Genomic DNA, 20888 nt, shown 5'->3' with positions numbered 1-20888 from the left:
TGTGAGCAGTAATGATAAGGGTCAAGGTTAGGGCTGTGGTAAAGGGAGGCTAGATAAGATTGTGAGCAGTAATGATAAGGGTCAAGGTTAGCGCTGTGGTAAAGGGAGGCTAGATAAGATTGTGAGCAGTAATGATAAGGGTCAAGGTTAGGCTTGATGGTAAAGGGAGGCTAGATAGGATTGTGAGCAGTAATAAGGGTCAAGGTTAGGGCAGCAGTGGTGAAGGGAGGCTAGCTAGGATTGTGAGGATTAATGATAAGGGTCAAGGTTAGGGCAGCAGTGGTGAAGGGAGGCTAGCTAGGAGTGTGAGGAGTAATGATAAGGGTCAAGGTTAGGGCTGTGGTAAAGGGAGGCTAGATAAGATTGTGAGCAGTAATGATAAGGGTCAAGGTTAGGGCTGTGGTAAAGGGAGGCTAGATAGGATTGTGAGCAGTAATGATAAGGGTCAAGGTTAGGCTTGATGGTAAAGGAGGCTAGATAGGATTGTGAGCAGTAATGATAAGGGTCAAGGTTAAGGCAGCAGTGGTAAAGGGAGGCTAGATAGGATTGTGAGCAGTAATGATAAGGGTCAAGGTTAGGGCTGTGGTAAAGGGAGGCTAGCTAGGATTGTGAGCAGTAATGATAAGGGTCAAGGTTAGGGCTGTGGTAAAGGGAGGCTAGCTAGGATTGTGAGCAGTAATGATAAGGGTCAAGGTTGGGGCTGTGGTAAAGGGAGGCTAGATAGGATTGTGAGCAGTAATGATAAGGGTCAAGGTTAGGGCAGCAGTGGTAAAGGGAGGCTAGATAGGATTGTGAGCAGTAATGATAAGGGTCAAGGTTAGGGCAGCAGTGGTAAAGGGAGGCTAGATAGGATTGTGAGCAGTAATGATAAGGGTCAAGGTTAGGGCTTTGGTAAAGGGAGGCTAGATAGGATTGTGAGCAGTAATGATAAGGGTCAAGGTTAGGGCAGCAGTGGTAAAGGGAGGCTAGATAGGATTGTGAGGAGTAATGATAAGGGTCAAGGTTAGGGCAGCAGTGGTAAAGGGAGGCTAGATAGGATTGTGAGCAGTAATGATAAGGGTCAAGGTTAGGGCTGTGGTAAAGGGAGGCTAGCTAGGATTGTGAGCAGTAATGATAAGGGTCAAGGTTAGGGCAGCTGTGGTAAAGGGAGGCTAGATAGGATTGTGAGCAGTAATGATAAGGGTCAAGGTTAGGGCAGCTGTGGTAAAGGGAGGCTAGATAAGATTGTGAGCAGTAATGATAAGGGTCAAGGTTAGGGCAGCTGTGGTAAAGGGAGGCTAGATAGGATTGTGAGCAGTAATGATAAGGGTCAAGGTTAGGGCTGTGGTAAAGGGAGGCTAGATAGGATTGTGAGCAGTAATGATAAGGGTCAAGGGTAGGGCAGCGGTGGTAAAGGGAGGCTAGATAGGATTGTGAGCAGTAATAAGGGTCAAGGTTAGGGCAGCAGTGGTAAAGGGAGGCTAGATAGGATTGTGAGCAGTAATGATAAGGGTCAAGGTTAGGGCAGCAGTGGTAAGGGAGGCTAGCTAGGATTGTGAGCAGTAATGATAAGGGTCAAGGTAAGGGCAGCGGTGGTAAAGGGAGGCTAGATAGGATTGTGAGCAGTAATGATAAGGGTCAAGGGTAGGGCAGCGGTGGTAAAGGGAGGCTAGATAGGATTGTGAGCAGTAATAAGGGTCAAGGTTAGGGCAGCAGTGGTAAAGGGAGGCTAGATAGGATTGTGAGCAGTAATGATAAGGGTCAAGGTTAGCGCTGTGGTAAAGGGAGGCTAGATAAGATTGTGAGCAGTAATGATAAGGGTCAAGGTTAGGGCAGCTGTGGTAAAGGGAGGCTAGATAGGATTGTGAGCAGTAATGATAAGGGTCAAGGTTAGGGCTGTGGTAAAGGGAGGCTAGATAGGATTGTGAGCAGTAATGATAAGGGTCAAGGGTAGGGCAGCGGTGGTAAAGGGAGGCTAGATAGGATTGTGAGCAGTAATAAGGGTCAAGGTTAGGGCAGCAGTGGTAAAGGGAGGCTAGATAGGATTGTGAGCAGTAATGATAAGGGTCAAGGTTAGGGCAGCAGTGGTAAGGGAGGCTAGCTAGGATTGTGAGCAGTAATGATAAGGGTCAAGGTAAGGGCAGCGGTGGTAAAGGGAGGCTAGATAGGATTGTGAGCAGTAATGATAAGGGTCAAGGGTAGGGCAGCGGTGGTAAAGGGAGGCTAGATAGGATTGTGAGCAGTAATAAGGGTCAAGGTTAGGGCAGCAGTGGTAAAGGGAGGCTAGATAGGATTGTGAGCAGTAATGATAAGGGTCAAGGTTAGCGCTGTGGTAAAGGGAGGCTAGATAAGATTGTGAGCAGTAATGATAAGGGTCAAGGTTAGGGCAGCTGTGGTAAAGGGAGGCTAGATAGGATTGTGAGCAGTAATGATAAGGGTCAAGGTTAGGGCTGTGGTAAAGGGAGGCTAGCTATGATTGTGAGCAGTAATGATAAGGGTCAAGGTTAGGGCAGCAGTGGTAAAGGGAGGCTAGATAGGATTGTGAGCAGTAATGATAAGGGTCAAGGTTAGGGCAGCAGTGGTAAAGGGAGGCTAGCTATGATTGTGAGCAGTAATGATAAGGGTCAAGGTTAGGCTTGATGGTAAAGGGAGGCTAGATAGGATTGTGAGCAGTAATGATAAGGGTCAAGGTTAGGCTTGATGGTAAAGGGAGGCTAGATAGGATTGTGAGCAGTAATGATAAGGGTCAAGGTTAGGGCAGCAGTGGTAAAGGGAGGCTAGCTAGGATTGTGAGCAGTAATGATAAGGGTCAATGTTAGGGCTTTGGTAAAGGGAGGCTAGATAGGATTGTGAGCAGTAATGATAAGGGTCAAGGTTAGGGCAGCAGTGGTAAAGGGAGGCTAGATAGGATTGTGAGCAGAAATGATAAGGGTCAAGGTTAGGCTTGATGGTAAATGGAGGCTAGATAGGATTGTGAGCAGTAATGATAAGGGTCAAGGTTAGGCTTGATTGTAAAGGGAGGCTAGATAGGATTGTGAGCAGTAATGATAAGGGTCAAGGTTAGGCTTGATGGTAAATGGAGGCTAGATAGGATTGTGAGCAGAAATGATAAGGGTCAAGGTTAGGCTTGATGGTAAATGGAGGCTAGATAGGATTGTGAGCAGTAATGATAAGGGTCAAGGTTGGGGCTTTGGTAAAGGGAGGCTAGATAGGATTGTGAGCAGTAATGATAAGGGTCAAGGTTAGCGCTGTGGTAAAGGGAGGCTAGATCGGATTGTGAGCAGTAATGATAAGGGTCAAGGTTGGGGCTTTGGTAAAGGGAGGCTAGATAGGATTGTGAGCAGTAATGATAAGGGTCAAGGTTAGGCTTGATGGTAAAGGGAGGCTAGATAGGATTGTAAGCAGTAATGATAAGGGTCAAGGTTAGGGCTGTGGTAAAGGGAGGCTAGATAGGATTGTGAGCAGTAATGATAAGGGTCGAGGTTAGGCTTGATGGTAAAGGGAGGCTAGATAGGATTGTGAGCAGTAATGATAAGGGTCAAGGGTAGGCTTGATGGTAAATGGAGGCTAGATAGGATTGTGAGCAGTAATGATAAGGGTCAAGGTTAGGGCTGTGGTAAAGAGAGGCTAGCTAGGATTGTGAGCAGTAATGATAAGGGTCAAGGTTAGGGCTGTGGTAAAGGGAGGCTAGCTAGGATTGTGAGCAGTAATGATAAGGGTCAAGGTTAGCGCTGTGGTAAAGGGAGGCTAGATAGGATTGTGAGCAGTAATGATAAGGGTCAAGGTTAGGGCAGCAGTGGTAAAGGGAGGCTAGATAGGATTGTGAGCAGTAATGATAAGGGTCAAGGTTGGGCTTGATGGTAAAGGAGGCTAGATAGGATTGTGAGCAGTAATGATAAGGGTCAAGGTTAGGGCTGTGGTAAAGGGAGGCTAGCTAGGATTGTGAGCAGTAATGATAAGGGTCAAGGTTAGGGCTGTGGTAAAGGGAGGCTAGCTAGGATTGTGAGCAGTAATGATAAGGGTCAAGGTTAGCGCTGTGGTAAAGGGAGGCTAGGTAGGATTGTGAGTAGTAATGATAAGGGTCAAGGTTAGCGCTGTGGTAAAGGGAGGCTAGATAAGATTGTGAGCAGTAATGATAAGGGTCAAGGTTAGGGCAGTGGTAAAGGGAGGCTAGATAGGATTGTGAGCAGTAATGATAAGGGTCAAGGTTAGCGCTGTGGTAAAGGGAGGCTAGATAGGATTGTGAGCAGTAATGATAAGGGTCAAGGTTAGCGCTGTGGTAAAGGGAGGCTAGATAGGATTGTGAGTAGTAATGATAAGGGTCAAGGTTAGCGCTGTGGTAAAGGGAGGCTAGATAAGATTGTGAGCAGTAATGATAAGGGTCAAGGTTAGGGCAGTGGTAAAGGGAGGCTAGATAGGATTGTGAGCAGTAATGATAAGGGTCAAGGTTAGCGCTGTGGTAAAGGGAGGCTAGATAGGATTGTGAGCAGTAATAAGGGTCAAGGTTAAGGCAGCAGTGGTAAAGGGAGGCTAGATAGGATTGTGAGCTGTAATGATAAGGGTCAAGGTTAAGGCAGCAGTGGTAAAGGGAGGCTAGATAGGATTGTGAGCTGTAATGATAAGGGTCAAGGTTAGCGCTGTGGTAAAGGGAGGCTAGCTAGGATTGTGAGGAGTAATGATTAGGGTCAAGGTTAGGGCAGCAGTGGTAAAGGGAGGCTAGATAGGATTGTGAGCAGTAATGATAAGGGTCAAGGTTAGGGCTTTGGTAAAGGGAGGCTAGAAAAGATTGTGAGCAGTAATGATAAGGGTCAAGGTTAGGGCAGCGATGGTAAAGGGAGGCTAGATAGGATTGTGAGCAGTAATGATAAGGGTCAAGGTTAGGCTTGATTGTAAAGGGAGGCTAGCTAGGATTGTGAGCAGTAACAATAAGGGTCAAGGTTAGGGCAGCGGTGGTAAAGGGAGGCTAGATAGGATTGTGAGCAGTAATAAGGGTCAAGGTTAGGGCAGCAGTGGTAAAGGGAGGCTAGATAGGATTGTGAGCAGTAATGATAAGGGTCAAGGTTAGGGCTGTGGTAAAGGGAGGCTAGCTAGGATTGTGAGCAGTAATGATAAGGATCAAGGTTAGGGCAGCAGTAGTAAAGGGAGGCTAGATAAGATTGTGAGCAGTAATGATAAGGGTCAAGGTTAGGGCTGTGGTAAAGGGAGGCTAGCTAGGATTGTGAGGAGTAATGATAAGGGTCAAGGTTAGGGCTGTGGTAAAGGGAGGCTAGATAGGATTGTAAGCAGTAATGATAAGGGTCAAGGTTAGGGCTTTGGTAAAGGGAGGCTAGATAGGATTGTGAGCAGTAATGATAAGGGTGAAGGTTGGGGCTGTGGTAAAGGGAGGCTAGATAGCATTGTGAGCAGAAATGATAAGGGTCAAGGTTAGGCTTGATAGTAAATGGAGGCTAGATAGGATTGTGAGCAGTAATGATAAGGGTCGAGGTTAGGCTTGATGGTAAAGGGAGGCTAGATAGGATTGTGAGCAGTAATGATAAGGGTCAAGGGTAGGCTTGATGGTAAATGGAGGCTAGATAGGATTGTGAGCAGTAATGATAAGGGTCAAGGTTAGGGCAGCAGTAGTAAAGGGAGGCTAGATAAGATTGTGAGCAGTAATGATAAGGGTCAAGGTTAGGGCTGTGGTAAAGGGAGGCTAGCTAGGATTGTGAGCAGTAATGATAAGGGTCAAGGTTAGCGCTGTGGTAAAGGGAGGCTAGATAGGATTGTGAGTAGTAATGATAAGGGTCAAGGTTAGCGCTGTGGTAAAGGGGGGCTAGATAAGATTGTGAGCAGTAATGATAAGGGTCAAGGTTAGGGCAGTGGTAAAGGGAGGCTAGATAGGATTGTGAGCAGTAATGATAAGGGTCAAGGTTAGCGCTGTGGTAAAGGGAGGCTAGATAGGATTGTGAGCAGTAATAAGGGTCAAGGTTAAGGCAGCAGTGGTAAAGGGAGGCTAGATAGGATTGTGAGCTGTAATGATAAGGGTCAAGGTTAAGGCAGCAGTGGTAAAGGGAGGCTAGATAGGATTGTGAGCTGTAATGATAAGGGTCAAGGTTAGCGCTGTGGTAAAGGGAGGCTAGCTAGGATTGTGAGGAGTAATGATAAGGGTCAAGGTTAGGGCAGCAGTGGTAAAGGGAGGCTAGATAGGATTGTGAGCAGTAATGATAAGGGTCAAGGTTAGGGCTGTGGTAAAGGGAGGCTAGATAGGATTGTGAGCAGTAATGATAAGGGTCAAGGTTAGGGCTTTGGTAAAGGGAGGCTAGATAGGATTGTGAGCAGTAATTATAAGGGTCAAGGTTAAGGCAGCAGTGGTAAAGGGAGGCTAGATAGGATTGTGAGCAGTAATGATAGGGGTCAAGGTTAGCGCTGTGGTAAAGGGAGGCTAGATAGGATTGTGAGCAGTAATGATAAGGGTCAAGGTTAGGGCTGTGGTAAAGGGAGGCTAGATAGGATTGTGAGCAGTAATGATAAGGGTCAAGGTTAGCGCTGTGGTAAAGGGAGGCTAGATAGGATTGTGAGTAGTAATGATAAGGGTCAAGGTTAGCGCTGTGGTAAAGGGAGGCTAGATAAGATTGTGAGCAGTAATGATAAGGGTCAAGGTTAGGGCTGTGGTAAAGGGAGGCTAGATAGGATTGTGAGCAGTAATGATAAGGGTCAAGGTTAGCGCTGTGGTAAAGGGAGGCTAGATAGGATTGTGAGCAGTAATAAGGGTCAAGGTTAAGGCAGCAGTGGTAAAGGGAGGCTAGATAGGATTGTGAGCTGTAATGATAAGGGTCAAGGTTAAGGCAGCAGTGGTAAAGGGAGGCTAGATAGGATTGTGAGCTGTAATGATAAGGGTCAAGGTTAGCGCTGTGGTAAAGGGAGGCTAGCTAGGATTGTGAGGAGTAATGATAAGGGTCAAGGTTAGGGCAGCAGTGGTAAAGGGAGGCTAGATAGGATTGTGAGCAGTAATGATAAGGGTCAAGGTTAGGGCTTTGGTAAAGGGAGGCTAGATAAGATTGTGAGCAGTAATGATAAGGGTCAAGGTTAGGGCAGCGATGGTAAAGGGAGGCTAGATAGGATTGTGAGCAGTAATGATAAGGGTCAAGGTTAGGCTTGATTGTAAAGGGAGGCTAGCTAGGATTGTGAGCAGTAACGATAAGGGTCAAGGTTAGGGCTGTGGTAAAGGGAGGCTAGATAGGATTGTGAGCAGTAATGATAAGGGTCAAGGTTAGGGCTGTGGTAAAGGGAGGCTAGCTAGGATTGTGAGCAGTAATGATAAGGGTCAAGGTTAGGGCAGCAGTAGTAAAGGGAGGCTAGATAAGATTGTGAGCAGTAATGATAAGGGTCAAGGTTAGGGCTGTGGTAAAGGGAGGCTAGCTAGGATTGTGAGGAGTAATGATAAGGGTCAAGGTTAGGGCTGTGGTAAAGGGAGGCTAGATAGGATTGTGAGCAGTAATGATAAGGGTCAAGGTTAGCGCTGTGGTAAAGGGAGGCTAGATAGGATTGTGAGCAGTAATGATAAGGGTCAAGGTTAGGGCTGTGGTAAAGGGAGGCTAGCTAGGATTGTGAGGAGTAATGATAAGGGTCAAGGTTAGGGCTGTGGTAAAGGGAGGCTAGATAAGATTGTGAGCAGTAATGATAAGGGTCAAGGTTAGGGCTGTGGTAAATGGAGGCTAGATAGGATTGTGAGCAGTAATGATAAGGGTCAAGGTTAGGGCTGTGGTAAAGGGAGGCTAGATAGGATTGTGAGCAGTAATGATAAGGGTCAAGGTTAGGGCAGCAGTGGTAAAGGGAGGCTAGATAGGATTGTGAGCAGTAATAAGGGTCAAGGTTAGGGCAGCAGTGGTAAAGGGAGGCTAGATAGGATTGTGAGCAGTAATGATAAGGGTCAAGGTTAGGGCTGTGGTAAAGGGAGGCTAGATAGGATTGTGAGCAGTAATGATAAGGGTCAAGGTTAGGGCAGCAGTGGTAAAGGGAGGCTAGATAGGATTGTGAGCAGTAATAAGGGTCAAGGTTAGGGCAGCAGTGGTAAAGGGAGGCTAGATAGGATTGTGAGCAGTAATGATAAGGGTCAAGGTTAGGGCTGTGGTAAAGGGAGGCTAGATAGGATTGTGAGCAGTAATGATAAGGGTCAAGGTTAGGGCAGTGGTAAAGGGAGGCTAGATAGGATTGTGAGCAGTAATGATAAGGGTCAAGGTTAGGGCAGCAGTGGTAAAGGGAGGCTAGATAGGATTGTGAGCAGTAATGATAAAATGATAAGGGTCAAGGTTAGGGCTGTGGTAAAGGGAGGCTAGATAAGATTGTGAGCAGTAATGATAAGGGTCAAGGTTAGCGCTGTGGTAAAGGGAGGCTAGATAAGATTGTGAGCAGTAATGATAAGGGTCAAGGTTAGGCTTGATGGTAAAGGGAGGCTAGATAGGATTGTGAGCAGTAATAAGGGTCAAGGTTAGGGCAGCAGTGGTGAAGGGAGGCTAGCTAGGATTGTGAGGATTAATGATAAGGGTCAAGGTTAGGGCAGCAGTGGTGAAGGGAGGCTAGCTAGGATTGTGAGGAGTAATGATAAGGGTCAAGGTTAGGGCTGTGGTAAAGGGAGGCTAGATAAGATTGTGAGCAGTAATGATAAGGGTCAAGGTTAGGGCTGTGGTAAAGGGAGGCTAGATAGGATTGTGAGCAGTAATGATAAGGGTCAAGGTTAGGCTTGATGGTAAAGGAGGCTAGATAGGATTGTGAGCAGTAATGATAAGGGTTGAGGTTAGGCTTGATGGTAAAGGGAGGCTAGATAGGATTGTGAGCAGTAATGATAAGGGTCAAGGTTAGGGCTGTGGTAAAGGGAGGCTAGCTAGGATTGTGAGCAGTAATGATAAGGGTCAAGGTTAGCGCTGTGGTAAAGGGAGGCTAGCTAGGATTGTGAGCAGTAATGATAAGGGTCAAGGTTAGGGCTGTGGTAAAGGGAGGCTAGCTAGGATTGTGAGCAGTAATGATAAGGGTCAAGGTTAGCGCTGTGGTAAAGGGAGGCTAGCTAGGATTGTGAGCAGTAATGATAAGGGTCAAGGTTGGGGCTGTGGTAAAGGGAGGCTAGATAGGATTGTTAGCAGTAATGATAAGGGTCAAGGTTAGGGCAGCAGTGGTAAAGGGAGGCTAGATAGGATTGTGAGCAGTAATGATAAGGGTCAAGGTTAGGGCAGCAGTGGTAAAGGGAGGCTAGATAGGATTGTGAGCAGTAATGATAAGGGTCAAGGTTAGGGCTTTGGTAAAGGGAGGCTAGATAGGATTGTGAGCAGTAATGATAAGGGTCAAGGTTAGGGCAGCAGTGGTAAAGGGAGGCTAGATAGGATTGTGAGGAGTAATGATAAGGGTCAAGGTTAGGGCAGCAGTAGTAAAGGGAGGCTAGATAGGATTGTGAGCAGTAATGATAAGGGTCAAGGTTAGGGCTGTGGTAAAGGGAGGCTAGCTAGGATTGTGAGCAGTAATGATAAGGGTCAAGGTTAGGGCAGCTGTGGTAAAGGGAGGCTAGATAGGATTGTGAGCAGTAATGATAAGGGTCAAGGTTAGGGCAGCTGTGGTAAAGGGAGGCTAGATAAGATTGTGAGCAGTAATGATAAGGGTCAAGGTTAGGGCAGCTGTGGTAAAGGGAGGCTAGATAGGATTGTGAGCAGTAATGATAAGGGTCAAGGTTAGGGCTGTGGTAAAGGGAGGCTAGATAGGATTGTGAGCAGTAATGATAAGGGTCAAGGGTAGGGCAGCGGTGGTAAAGGGAGGCTAGATAGGATTGTGAGCAGTAATAAGGGTCAAGGTTAGGGCAGCAGTGGTAAAGGGAGGCTAGATAGGATTGTGAGCAGTAATGATAAGGGTCAAGGTTAGGGCAGCAGTGGTAAGGGAGGCTAGCTAGGAGTGTGAGCAGTAATGATAAGGGTCAAGGTTAGGGCAGCGGTGGTAAAGGGAGGCTAGATAGGATTGCGAGCAGTAATGATAAGGGTCAAGGGTAGGGCAGCGGTGGTAAAGGGAGGCTAGATAGGATTGTGAGCAGTAATAAGGGTCAAGGTTAGGGCAGCAGTGGTAAAGGGAGGCTAGATAGGATTGTGAGCAGTAATGATAAGGGTCAAGGTTAGCGCTGTGGTAAAGGGAGGCTAGATAAGATTGTGAGCAGTAATGATAAGGGTCAAGGTTAGGGCAGCTGTGGTAAAGGGAGGCTAGATAGGATTGTGAGCAGTAATGATAAGGGTCAAGGTTAGGGCTGTGGTAAAGGGAGGCTAGCTATGATTGTGAGCAGTAATGATAAGGGTCAAGGTTAGGCTTGATGGTAAAGGGAGGCTAGATAGGATTGTGAGCAGTAATGATAAGGGTCAAGGTTAGGGCAGCAGTGGTAAAGGGAGGCTAGCTAGGATTGTGAGCAGTAATGATAAGGGTCAATGTTAGGGCTTTGGTAAAGGGAGGCTAGATAGGATTATGAGCAGAAATGATAAGGGTCAAGGTTAGGGCAGCAGTGGTAAAGGGAGGCTAGATAGGATTGTGAGCAGAAATGATAAGGGTCAAGGTTAGGCTTGATGGTAAATGGAGGCTAGATAGGATTGTGAGCAGAAATGATAAGGGTCAAGGTTAGGCTTGATGGTAAATGGAGGCTAGATAGGATTGTGAGCAGTAATGATAAGGGTCAAGGTTAGGCTTGATGGTAAAGGGAGGCTAGATAGGATTGTAAGCAGTAATGATAAGGGTCAAGGTTAGGGCTTTGGTAAAGGGAGGCTAGATAGGATTGTGAGCAGTAATGATAAGGGTCAAGGTTAGGGCTGTGGTAAAGGAGGCTAGATAGGATTGTGAGCAGTAATGATAAGGGTCAAGGTTAGCCTTGGTTGTAAAGGGAGGCTAGATAAGATTGTGAGCAGTAATGATAAGGGTGAAGGTTGGGGCTGTGGTAAAGGGAGGCTAGATAGCATTGTGAGCAGAAATGATAAGGGTCAAGGTTAGGCTTGATAGTAAATGGAGGCTAGCTAGGATTGTGAGCAGTAACGATAAGGGTCAAGGTTAGGGCTGTGGTAAAGGGAGGCTAGATAGGATTGTGAGCAGTAATGATAAGGGTCAAGGTTAGGGCTGTGGTAAAGGGAGGCTAGATAAGATTGTGAGCAGTAATGATAAGGGTCAAGGTTAGGGCTGTGGTAAAGGGAGGCTAGATAGGATTGTGAGCAGTAATGATAAGGGTCAAGGTTAGGCTTGATGGTAAATGGAGGCTAGATAGGATTGTGAGCAGTAATGATAAGGGTCGAGGTTAGGCTTGATGGTAAAGGGAGGCTAGATAGGATTGTGAGCAGTAATGATAAGGGTCGAGGTTAGGCTTGATGGTAAAGGGAGGCTAGATAGGATTGTGAGCAGTAATGATAAGGGTCAAGGGTAGGCTTGATGGTAAAGGGAGGCTAGATAGGATTGTGAGCAGTAATGATAAGGGTCAAGGTTAGGGCTGTGGTAAAGGGAGGCTAGCTAGGATTGTGAGCAGTAATGATAAGGGTCAAGGTTAGCGCTGTGGTAAAGGGAGGCTAGATAGGATTGTGAGTATTAATGATAAGGGTCAAGGTTAGCGCTGTGGTAAAGGGAGGCTAGATAAGATTGTGAGCAGTAATGATAAGGGTCAAGGTTAGGGCAGTGGTAAAGGGAGGCTAGATAGGATTGTGAGCAGTAATGATAAGGGTCAAGGTTAGCGCTGTGGTAAAGGGAGGCTAGATAGGATTGTGAGCAGTAATAAGGGTCAAGGTTAAGGCAGCAGTGGTAAAGGGAGGCTAGATAGGATTGTGAGCTGTAATGATAAGGGTCAAGGTTAAGGCAGCAGTGGTAAAGGGAGGCTAGATAGGATTGTGAGCTGTAATGATAAGGGTCAAGGTTAGCGCTGTGGTAAAGGGAGGCTAGCTAGGATTGTGAGGAGTAATGATAAGGGTCAAGGTTAGGGCAGCAGTGGTAAAGGGAGGCTAGATAGGATTGTGAGCAGTAATGATAAGGGTCAAGGTTAGGGCTGTAGTAAAGGGAGGCTAGATAGGATTGTGAGCAGTAATGATAAGGGTCAAGGTTGGGGCTTTGGTAAAGGGAGGCTAGATAGGATTGTGAGCAGTAATTATAAGGGTCAAGGTTAAGGCAGCAGTGGTAAAGGGAGGCTAGATAGGATTGTGAGCAGTAATGATAAGGGTCAAGGTTAGCGCTGTGGTAAAGTAGGCTAGATAGGATTGTGAGCAGTAATGATAAGGGTCAAGGTTAGGGCTGTGGTAAAGGGAGGCTAGATAGGATTGTGAGCAGTAATGATAAGGGTCAAGGTTAGCGCTGTGGTAAAGGGAGGCTAGATAGGATTGTGAGTAGTAATGATAAGGGTCAAGGTTAGCGCTGTGGTAAAGGGAGGCTAGATAAGATTGTGAGCAGTAATGATAAGGGTCAAGGTTAGGGCAGTGGTAAAGGGAGGCTAGATAGGATTGTGAGCAGTAATGATAAGGGTCAAGGTTAGCGCTGTGGTAAAGGGAGGCTAGATAGGATTGTGAGCAGTAATAAGGGTCAAGGTTAAGGCAGCAGTGGTAAAGGGAGGCTAGATAGGATTGTGAGCTGTAATGATAAGGGTCAAGGTTAAGGCAGCAGTGGTAAAGGGAGGCTAGATAGGATTGTGAGCTGTAATGATAAGGGTCAAGGTTAGCGCTGTGGTAAAGGGAGGCTAGCTAGGATTGTGAGGAGTAATGATAAGGGTCAAGGTTAGGGCAGCAGTGGTAAAGGGAGGCTAGATAGGATTGTGAGCAGTAATGATAAGGGTCAAGGTTAGGGCAGCAGTGGTAAGGGAGGCTAGATAGGATTGTGAGCAGTAATGATAAGGGTCAAGGTTAGGGCTTTGGTAAAGGGAGGCTAGATAGGATTGTGAGCAGTAATTATAAGGGTCAAGGTTAAGGCAGCAGTGGTAAAGGGAGGCTAGATAGGATTGTGAGCAGTAATGATAAGGGTCAAGGTTAGCGCTGTGGTAAAGGGAGGCTAGATAGGATTGTGAGCAGTAATGATAAGGGTCAAGGTTAGGGCAGTGGTAAAGGGAGGCTAGATAGGATTGTGAGCAGTAATGATAAGGGTCAAGGTTAGCGCTGTGGTAAAGGGAGGCTAGATAGGATTGTGAGCAGTAATGATAAGGGTGAAGGTTAGGCTTGATGGTAAATGGAGGCTAGATAGGATTGTGAGCAGTAATGATAAGGGTCAAGGTTAGGGCTGTGGTAAAGGGAGGCTAGCTAGGATTGTGAGCAGTAATGATAAGGGTCAAGGTTAGGGCTTTGGTAAAGGGAGGCTAGATAGGATTGTGAGCAGTAATGATAAGGGTGAGGTTAGCCTTGGTTGTAAAGGGAGGTTAGATAGGAGTGTGAGCAGTAATAAGGGTCAAGGTTAGGCTTGATGGTAAATCTTATCATATCTTATCTTAACAAGGTTTTGTATAGCGCTCGCACACCCGAAGGTTTCATGGCGCTGACCAACAGGAACTATATGAATGAAAAGTAAGCAGATGAGATAAAGATATAGTTAGGCTGTAGGTTGGACAAACAGGCAGGTTTTAAGAAGCTTTCTGAACGAGAGCAGAGTGAGGGAAGAACGAATTTCCAAGGGAAGGGTATTCCACAGTTTAGGAGCAAGGGTGGCGAATCTTCTCCCACCCTTGCGTTGGAACTTGAACCGGGGGACAGAGAGGAGAATTTGCGAGGCAGTACGTAGACTGCGGGAAGGGGTATATCTAGGTAAGAGGTCTTGGATGAATTTTGGACTACAGGTATGCAGAGTCTTAAAAGCCATACAGGCGATTTTGAAGATGACACGCTGAGTAATAGGGAGCCAATGAAGTTGCCTCATTAGAGGTCTGGCAGATTGCCAGCGCGGGAGGCGATATATGAGTCTTGCAGTCTGATTTTGAACCATCTGCAGGAGCCTACTAAGGGCCGCAGGGAGGCCCAGGTAGAGGGCGTTGGCGTAGTCTAAATGGGACAACACCAGGGCCATCACCACCTGGGTCAAGGTTGACTGTGTAAGCATCCGGCTGGTCTTTTTATTTTTCGGAGCTGAAAGAAACATGTCGCCACCACCGAATTTACTTGAGGTTTTAATGATAAGTCTCTGTCGATAAGCACCCCCAGACTTTTAACCGAGATGGACGGGGTGGGGGGGGGGCCTAGTTCGGATGGCCAGTAGTGTGGGCCCCAGAGTAGCTGGCTTTTGCAAAAGAGAACAGTCCAGTTTTATCCAGATTTAACTTCAGTTGGTTACCATCCATCCAATGACGTATGACAAGCATGGTATTCTGAAATGAATGGATTGAGTCAGAGGAATTGTCGATTGTGAAAGTAAGTTGCAGATCGTCTGCATAATTAAAGGTGGTAACTTTGAAAGATTTGAGAGACTGAAGTAGGGGAGCAGGTAAATATTAAATAAAATAGGGGAGAGTGAGGAACCCTGGGGAACCCCACAGGTGATAGGGAGTGCAGGGGAAGAAAAAGGAGGCAAACCAACTGCCTGCGAGCGATCACTAAGAAATGACCTGATCCAATTGTGGGCTGAGCCACAAATGCCGGCTAGTCTGACACGGTCGAGCAAAATATTATGGTCGACTGTGTCAAACGCAGCCGACAGATCGAGTAGGACCAGGGCCTGCGGGATGTCCATATCTGCATTATGACGCAGTGAATCCAAGACTGCCGTGATAACCGACTCGGTTGAGTGGGCCGGTCGAAACCCGGCTTGGGCAGGATCCAGGACGTTGGTTTGTTCAATGAAGCTAGAGAGGTGAGAGGTAACATGAGCTTCCAGTACCTTGGCAAGGAATGGAAGCAGGGAGATTGGCCTATAGTTTGCTAGGATGGTGGGGTCCGCTCTAGGTTTTTTTAAGAGGGGCACCACAGCTGCTTCCTTGAACGAGTTGGGCACCATACCTAAAGTTAACAATGTGTTGAGAAGACCTAGAGTAAGAGATGGAAAAGTAGCAAACACATTTTTTAAAATATAGGGTGGACCGCAATCTCGAGGGGATCCGGACTTTACCCTATTCAGAAGGGTAACTAAACAGGGGACGTCCAGGGGGGGAAATGATCCAACAAGCGGGTGTTTGAGACATGTGTCTACTCCGAAGGGGCAAGTGTGGTAATAGGGATGCTGGATTTGATAAATGGAGGCTAAATAGGATTGTGAGCAGTAATGATAAGGGTCAAGGTTAGCCTTGGTTGTATAGGGAGGTTAGATAGGATTGTGAGCAGTAATGATAAGGGTCAAGGTTAGGCTTGATGGTAAATGGAGGCTAGATAGGATTGTGAGCAGTAATGATAAGAGTTAATGTTCGGGCGGTGGTGATGGTAAGGATCAAGGTTTGGGTAAAATGAGTGCATGTGTTACCTTGGGACAATGATCAGGCCCAAGTACAGGGGAGGAGTTAGGGTAAGAGTTGGATTTCAGTGACTTCCCTAAAACAGTTTAGAGAAAGAGGCACAGTAAATATTGCAACAGAAGGCGGGTGTTTGTTGATATTTAGTGAAACTGCTTTAATTTTAATTGCAAAATGTATATCAATGCAAGGCATGCGAACAACTGATTGTTTGACTAAAATAACTTTCAGTGAAAAGCTATCTATTAAAAGGCATTTCACTGAGCGCTAGTAAAATGAAAGGGCAGAGATACTTGTTCTAGACCCAAACATTATCCATATGTGTTTCTCCTTGCCTGTCCCGCTGCCAACCTGATCCATGCAGATTCCTGTTGTCCATTCCAACGCTGAGCATGGCCCTAGAATGTCTGTACTCAGCCTCTGTATAAATTCTTGATTTCTACCATAGGGCTCCTGACAACGCCCCTCTGAAAAGCAAGATGATCTACGCCAGCTCCAAGGATGCCATCAAGAAGAAATTCACAGGTGCGTGTTGTGAGGGACTATGGCACTGGCAAGCTCAGGATGGAATTGATGTGTGTTCCCCCAGGCAGGAATTGATGTGTTTCTCAGGGAGGAATTGAGGCATGTTCCCAGGGCAGGATTTGATGTGTTCCTCAGGGAGCAATTGATGCATGTTGCCCAGGCAGGAATTGATGTGTTCCTCAGGGAGGAATGGAGGAACGTTCCCCAGGCAGGAATTGATGTGTTCCTCAGGGAAGAATTGAGGCATGTTCCCCGGGCAGAAATTGATGTGTTCCTCAGGGAGAAATTGAGGCATGTTTCCCGGGCAGGAATTGATGTGTTCCTCAGGGAGGAATGGAGGCATGTTCCCCAGGCAGGAATTGATGTGTTCCTCAGGGAAGAATTGAGGCATTTTCCCCAGGCAGGAATTGATGTGTTCCTCAGGGAGGAATTGTGGCATGTTAGCCCAGCAGGAATGGATGTGTTCTAAAGGGAGGAATTGAAACATGTTCCCTGCGCAGAAAATAATGTGTTCCTCAAGGAGGACTTGATCCAAGTTCCCCGGGCAGGAATTGATGTGTAACTCAGGGAAGAATTGAAGCATGTTCCCCGGGCAGGAATTGATGTGTTCTTCAGGGAGGAATGGAGTCATGTTCCCCGGGCAGAAATTGATGTGTTCCTCAGGGAATAATGGAGGCATGTCCTCCGGGCAGGAATTGATGTGTTCTTCAAGGAGGAATTAAGGCATGTTCCCTGGGCAGAAATTGATGTGTTCCTCAAGGAGGAATTGATGCATGTTCCCCTGGCAGGAATTGATGTGAATGAATGAATGAATGAATGAAATAAAATTTATAATGCGCAACTAAAACCCAGAGGCATCAAGGCGCCTAACAAAAACAGATCAAAACACAGAAGGCAGAACACAACTACGAGTATGACTTCGCAAAAAGCCGAGTTTTCAGAGCCTTTCTAAATAACTGCATGGTGGGAAGGGACTTAAAATCCACCGGAAGGATATTCCACCACTTAGGTACCAGAGTGGAGAAGGCTTTGCCACCCCATTTAGCTCTACGGGTGCGGGGGACTGATAACAGAGATTTGTTGGTAGAACGCAAATTCCTCGAGGGGCTATAGGGAGACAAGATGGATCCGATCCCAGTAGCACTGCCTCTGGCCAGGGCCCCGTAGGTCATGCACATTGTTTTAAAGAGGATCCGATCTTCGATGGGGAGCCAGTGTAGCGATTTTCTGGCGGAGGTGGCCGAGGCACGTCTGGGCAGGTCTAATACAAATTTGGCCGCCGCGTTCTGGACCATTTGCAAGCGCTGCAGCAGACCCTTGTTTAGTCCCGCATACAGCGCATTACAATAGTCCAGACGGGAGCCAATGAGTGCAACCACTACATGTTTTCTAGCCTGCTGAGAGAGATAGTGTCTAATCTTCCTCAGTACATAGATAATTCCCCAACAGGTTGAAACTGTCCTATTGACCTGTTGACGCATGCTGAGGGTAGGATCAATCAGGACTCCTAGGTTTTTAGCTGATATAGCAGGGACAGGACAAGCTCCCAGTGAGTCCGGCCACCAGTTCGCCGACCATACCTCCAAACACCATGACCTCCGTCTTCGACCCATTTAATTTCAATGAATTGTGGATCATCCATTGAGCGACTGCCTCCATGCAAGATCTAAAATTGGAGGCAGCCGAGCTGGCCGACTGGGAGAGAGAGACGAGGATCTGGGTGTCGACGGTGTAGGAAACTACCTCCATCCCGAAAGATCTGATCAGTCTGGCAAGTGGGGTCACATAGATGTTGAATAGGGTCGGACTTAATGCCGACCCCTGAGGGACCCCACAATGCACAGACAGGGATGGAGATAGAAAGTCCCCCAGCTTCACCCTCTGCTCTCTCTGGTCGAGGAAAGAGGTCAGCAAGCACAAGGCAGACCCCTCAACCCCAATCTCCCTCAGGCGGGATGTTAAAACTGAGGAAGAAAGGGTGTCGAAGGCGGCTGTGAGGTCTAGCAGGATCAGGAGGGTGGTCTGGCCCCATCAACTCGTGTGCGGATATTATCCAGCACTATGGTGAGGGCCGACTCAGTGCTATGTTCCCTCCTGAAACCGTGCTGTGAGTAATCCAGCTGACCGGAGCTTTCCACGAAGCCCGCAAGATGCTTATTCAGATGGATTTCCAGCATCTTCGTAGGAGCAGGGAGCAGTAAAATAGGGCGGAAGTTCTTTAGTATCCCAGGATCGAGAGATGGTTTCTTGAGCAACGGCTTTACCACTGCCCTCTTCCATTGCTGAGGAAAGATGCCGTCCCTCATAGCCCTGTTCATGATCTCAACAAGAGGGGCCAGGAGAGATTCCCTGCACTGCTTGAGGATCTTAAGCGGACAGGCATCTAAAGGGGAGCCAGACCTAGTTTTGTCCAGGAGGTTCTCTTGTTCCTGGAGAGAGAGAGGAGGAAAGGAGGCCAGGCGCCCCAAAGAAGAGTTCTCAGCAGAAACTGGTGCGGAAATAGAGGGGACAGAGGGCTCAGAAGTTAGAGACCTCTGCAGCTCTAAAGCTGAATAAATATCCGTGATCTTAGTCTGAAAGAAAAGAGCTATGTTGTTACAGAGTTGCTGAGAGGCAATAACAGGATCCGGGGTCTGCAGGGATGTCAGAGAGTCAACAATCTTGAAGAGCTCTTTCGGGGAGGAAAGTGAAATGGTAAGAGCCGTGAAATATTCCTGTTTCACCCTTATTACCTCCACCTTGTAGCTCCTCAATAAGATCTTATGCGCCTCTTTGTCCCTTAGATCCCAGCTGGTATGCCAGAGACGCTCCTGTCTCCTGACTCCCTGTCTAAGGAGTCTTAGGTGCTCAGAGAACCACGGAACCGACAGTTTTTTCCTCGCCGAGTAACGCTGCCGGGCAGGGGCCAGTTCGTCAAATGCCGTAGTAACGGCATTTTCAAACTGCGAGACCGCCAGATGAATGTCTTCCTCTTGGGAGGTGGACATACTGGAAATCCAGGGGGCAAGGGAGCTATTAGAGATATTTTTAAAATTCCTCCGTGATTCCATTTTGCTCGGGACCTTTTCGGTCCTGTCAGCAATCAGACAGGTCTCTTCAATCGGTACAGCGAAGTGATCCGACCAAGAGAGGGGGAGAGGGTCCTTTACAACCAACCTGTCGTCATTGGAGAAGACCCCATCGAGCGTATGACCGGCTTGATGGGTGGCGCCTTTCAGAAGCTGATTCAGCCCGCAGGCAAACAGGGCATCCAGCAGGGTGAAAGTATCACTAGCCTCCAACTTCTCTAAGTGATAGTTCAGATCTCCCAAGACCGTTAGATGTTCACGACCAAAGTAGGGTTCAAGGATGTGAAATAGCTGTTGTCCGAAATCAGCTCTGGGGCCGGGGGGACGGTAGATCAGGATCCCATTAAATGGGGATTCATAAACACCCTTTAGAGAGAAGTAGAGGGCCTGGAAGTTATCCTGAGGATCTGATAAGGGTAAGGTGTGACAATGAAAGCTATCTTTATAAAGGATAGCCAGCCCTCCTCCTACCCGACCTATTCTATCCAGCCGGGCCAAAAAATAGCCCTCTGGTACTGCCTCAACAAGGTCTGGGCAGACAAATCCTTTGCCCACGTTTCCGTGACAAATACCTATGAGGGCTTTCTATCCAGCACAAAATCCTTAAAAGCGATATTATGCTTGATTAGCGAGCGAGCATTAATGAGGAGGCCGGCATGTTCCCCGAGCAGGAATTGATGTGTAACTCAGGGAGGAATTGAAGCATGTTTTCCAGGCAGGAATTGATGTGTTCCTCAGGGAGCAATGGAGGCATGTGTCCCGGGCAGAAATTGATGTGTTCCTCAGGGAGGAATTGAGGCATATTCCCCGGGCAGGAATTGATGTGTAACTCAGCGAGGAATTGATGTGATCCTCAGGGAGGATAGAGGCATGTTCCCAGGGCAGAAATTGATGTGTTCCTCTGGGAGGAATTGAGGCATGTTCCCCGGGCAGGAATTGATGTGTTCCTCAGGGAGGAATTGAGGCATGTTTCCCTGGCAGGAATTGATGTGTTCTTCAGGGAGGAATGGAGGCATGTTCCCCGGGCAGGAATTGATATGTAACTCAGCGAGGAATTGATGTGATCCTCAGGGAGGATAGAGGCATGTTCCCTGGGCAGAAATTGATGTGTTCCTCAGGGAGGAATTGAGGCATGTTCCCCAGGCAGGAACTGATGTGTTCCTCAGGGAGGAATTGAGGCATGTTCCCCGGGCAGGAATTGATGTGGTCCTCAGGGAGGAATTGAGGCATGTTTCCCGGGCAGGAATTGATGTGTTCTTCAGGGAGGAATTGAAGCACGTTCCCGGGCAGGTATTAATGTGTTCCTCAGGGTGGAACTGATAGGTGTTCCATGAACACTTGTATAATTGAGTATATGTTGTGTCATATTGTTCACCTCTTCTGCCATAATGGGAGGTCAAGGCAAATTTAGAAGATCAGGTTAGTCTGCAGGGCCAAGGGACTGACAACCGGGAGGGTCTCACGATCAGGAGAATAAACAGTAAGAGATTGTGCAGTACCGGATGTGTTAGGGGGTTACCCCTACCCCAAGCACTCCAGTGGTACAGCCTCAGCACATCAGCAGCATTGAGAGGGTCGGTTAGGTGGGGGGGGGGCAACAGTAATGTTGTTCAGGCTAAATCTGCAGCAGACTAGCAGCGAGGTAGTATATTCGGCCACAGGGGTTCACCATGGCTGGACTGGGAACCGAAAGCAAACCTCGTCAACACTGCAAACAAGCTGTGCTCCTCTCCTCTGTCGTCTTCTCTTTCCATCCATCCATTCATTCATTTATTCTTGCTCCCCTCCCCCTCTCTTCTTCTCTCCTCTTTTGTCGCTGCTGTGCCTGCTGCTATACATCCCAGGAAAATTGAGACAGTGGCAGCTGCTCTTCGTTTTTACATTTGTCCAGCCTTTTAGGGAACGCCCAATAGGATAAACGGCCAGTCCAGCCCTGC

General features: G+C 47.4%; 1 protein-coding gene across 1 annotated transcript in view; it reads left to right on the top strand.

The window, feature by feature from the left end:
- Positions 1-20888, top strand: part of CFL2 (cofilin 2) — a 229504-nt gene that overhangs the window by 199537 nt on the left and 9079 nt on the right. The window contains exon 3 of the mRNA XM_086936947.1: positions 15807-15883. Within this exon, the coding sequence (XP_086793073.1) occupies positions 15807-15883 (77 nt within the window). The remainder of the gene's footprint in view (positions 1-15806; positions 15884-20888) is intronic.

The sequence above is a fragment of the Lissotriton vulgaris genome, chromosome 9, assembly GCF_964263255.1.
Source record: "Lissotriton vulgaris chromosome 9, aLisVul1.2, whole genome shotgun sequence".
Classification (NCBI taxonomy): domain Eukaryota; kingdom Metazoa; phylum Chordata; class Amphibia; order Caudata; family Salamandridae; genus Lissotriton; species Lissotriton vulgaris.
Note: the sequence above shows the minus strand (reverse complement) of the source record. Positions and strands in the feature narration are given on the sequence as shown.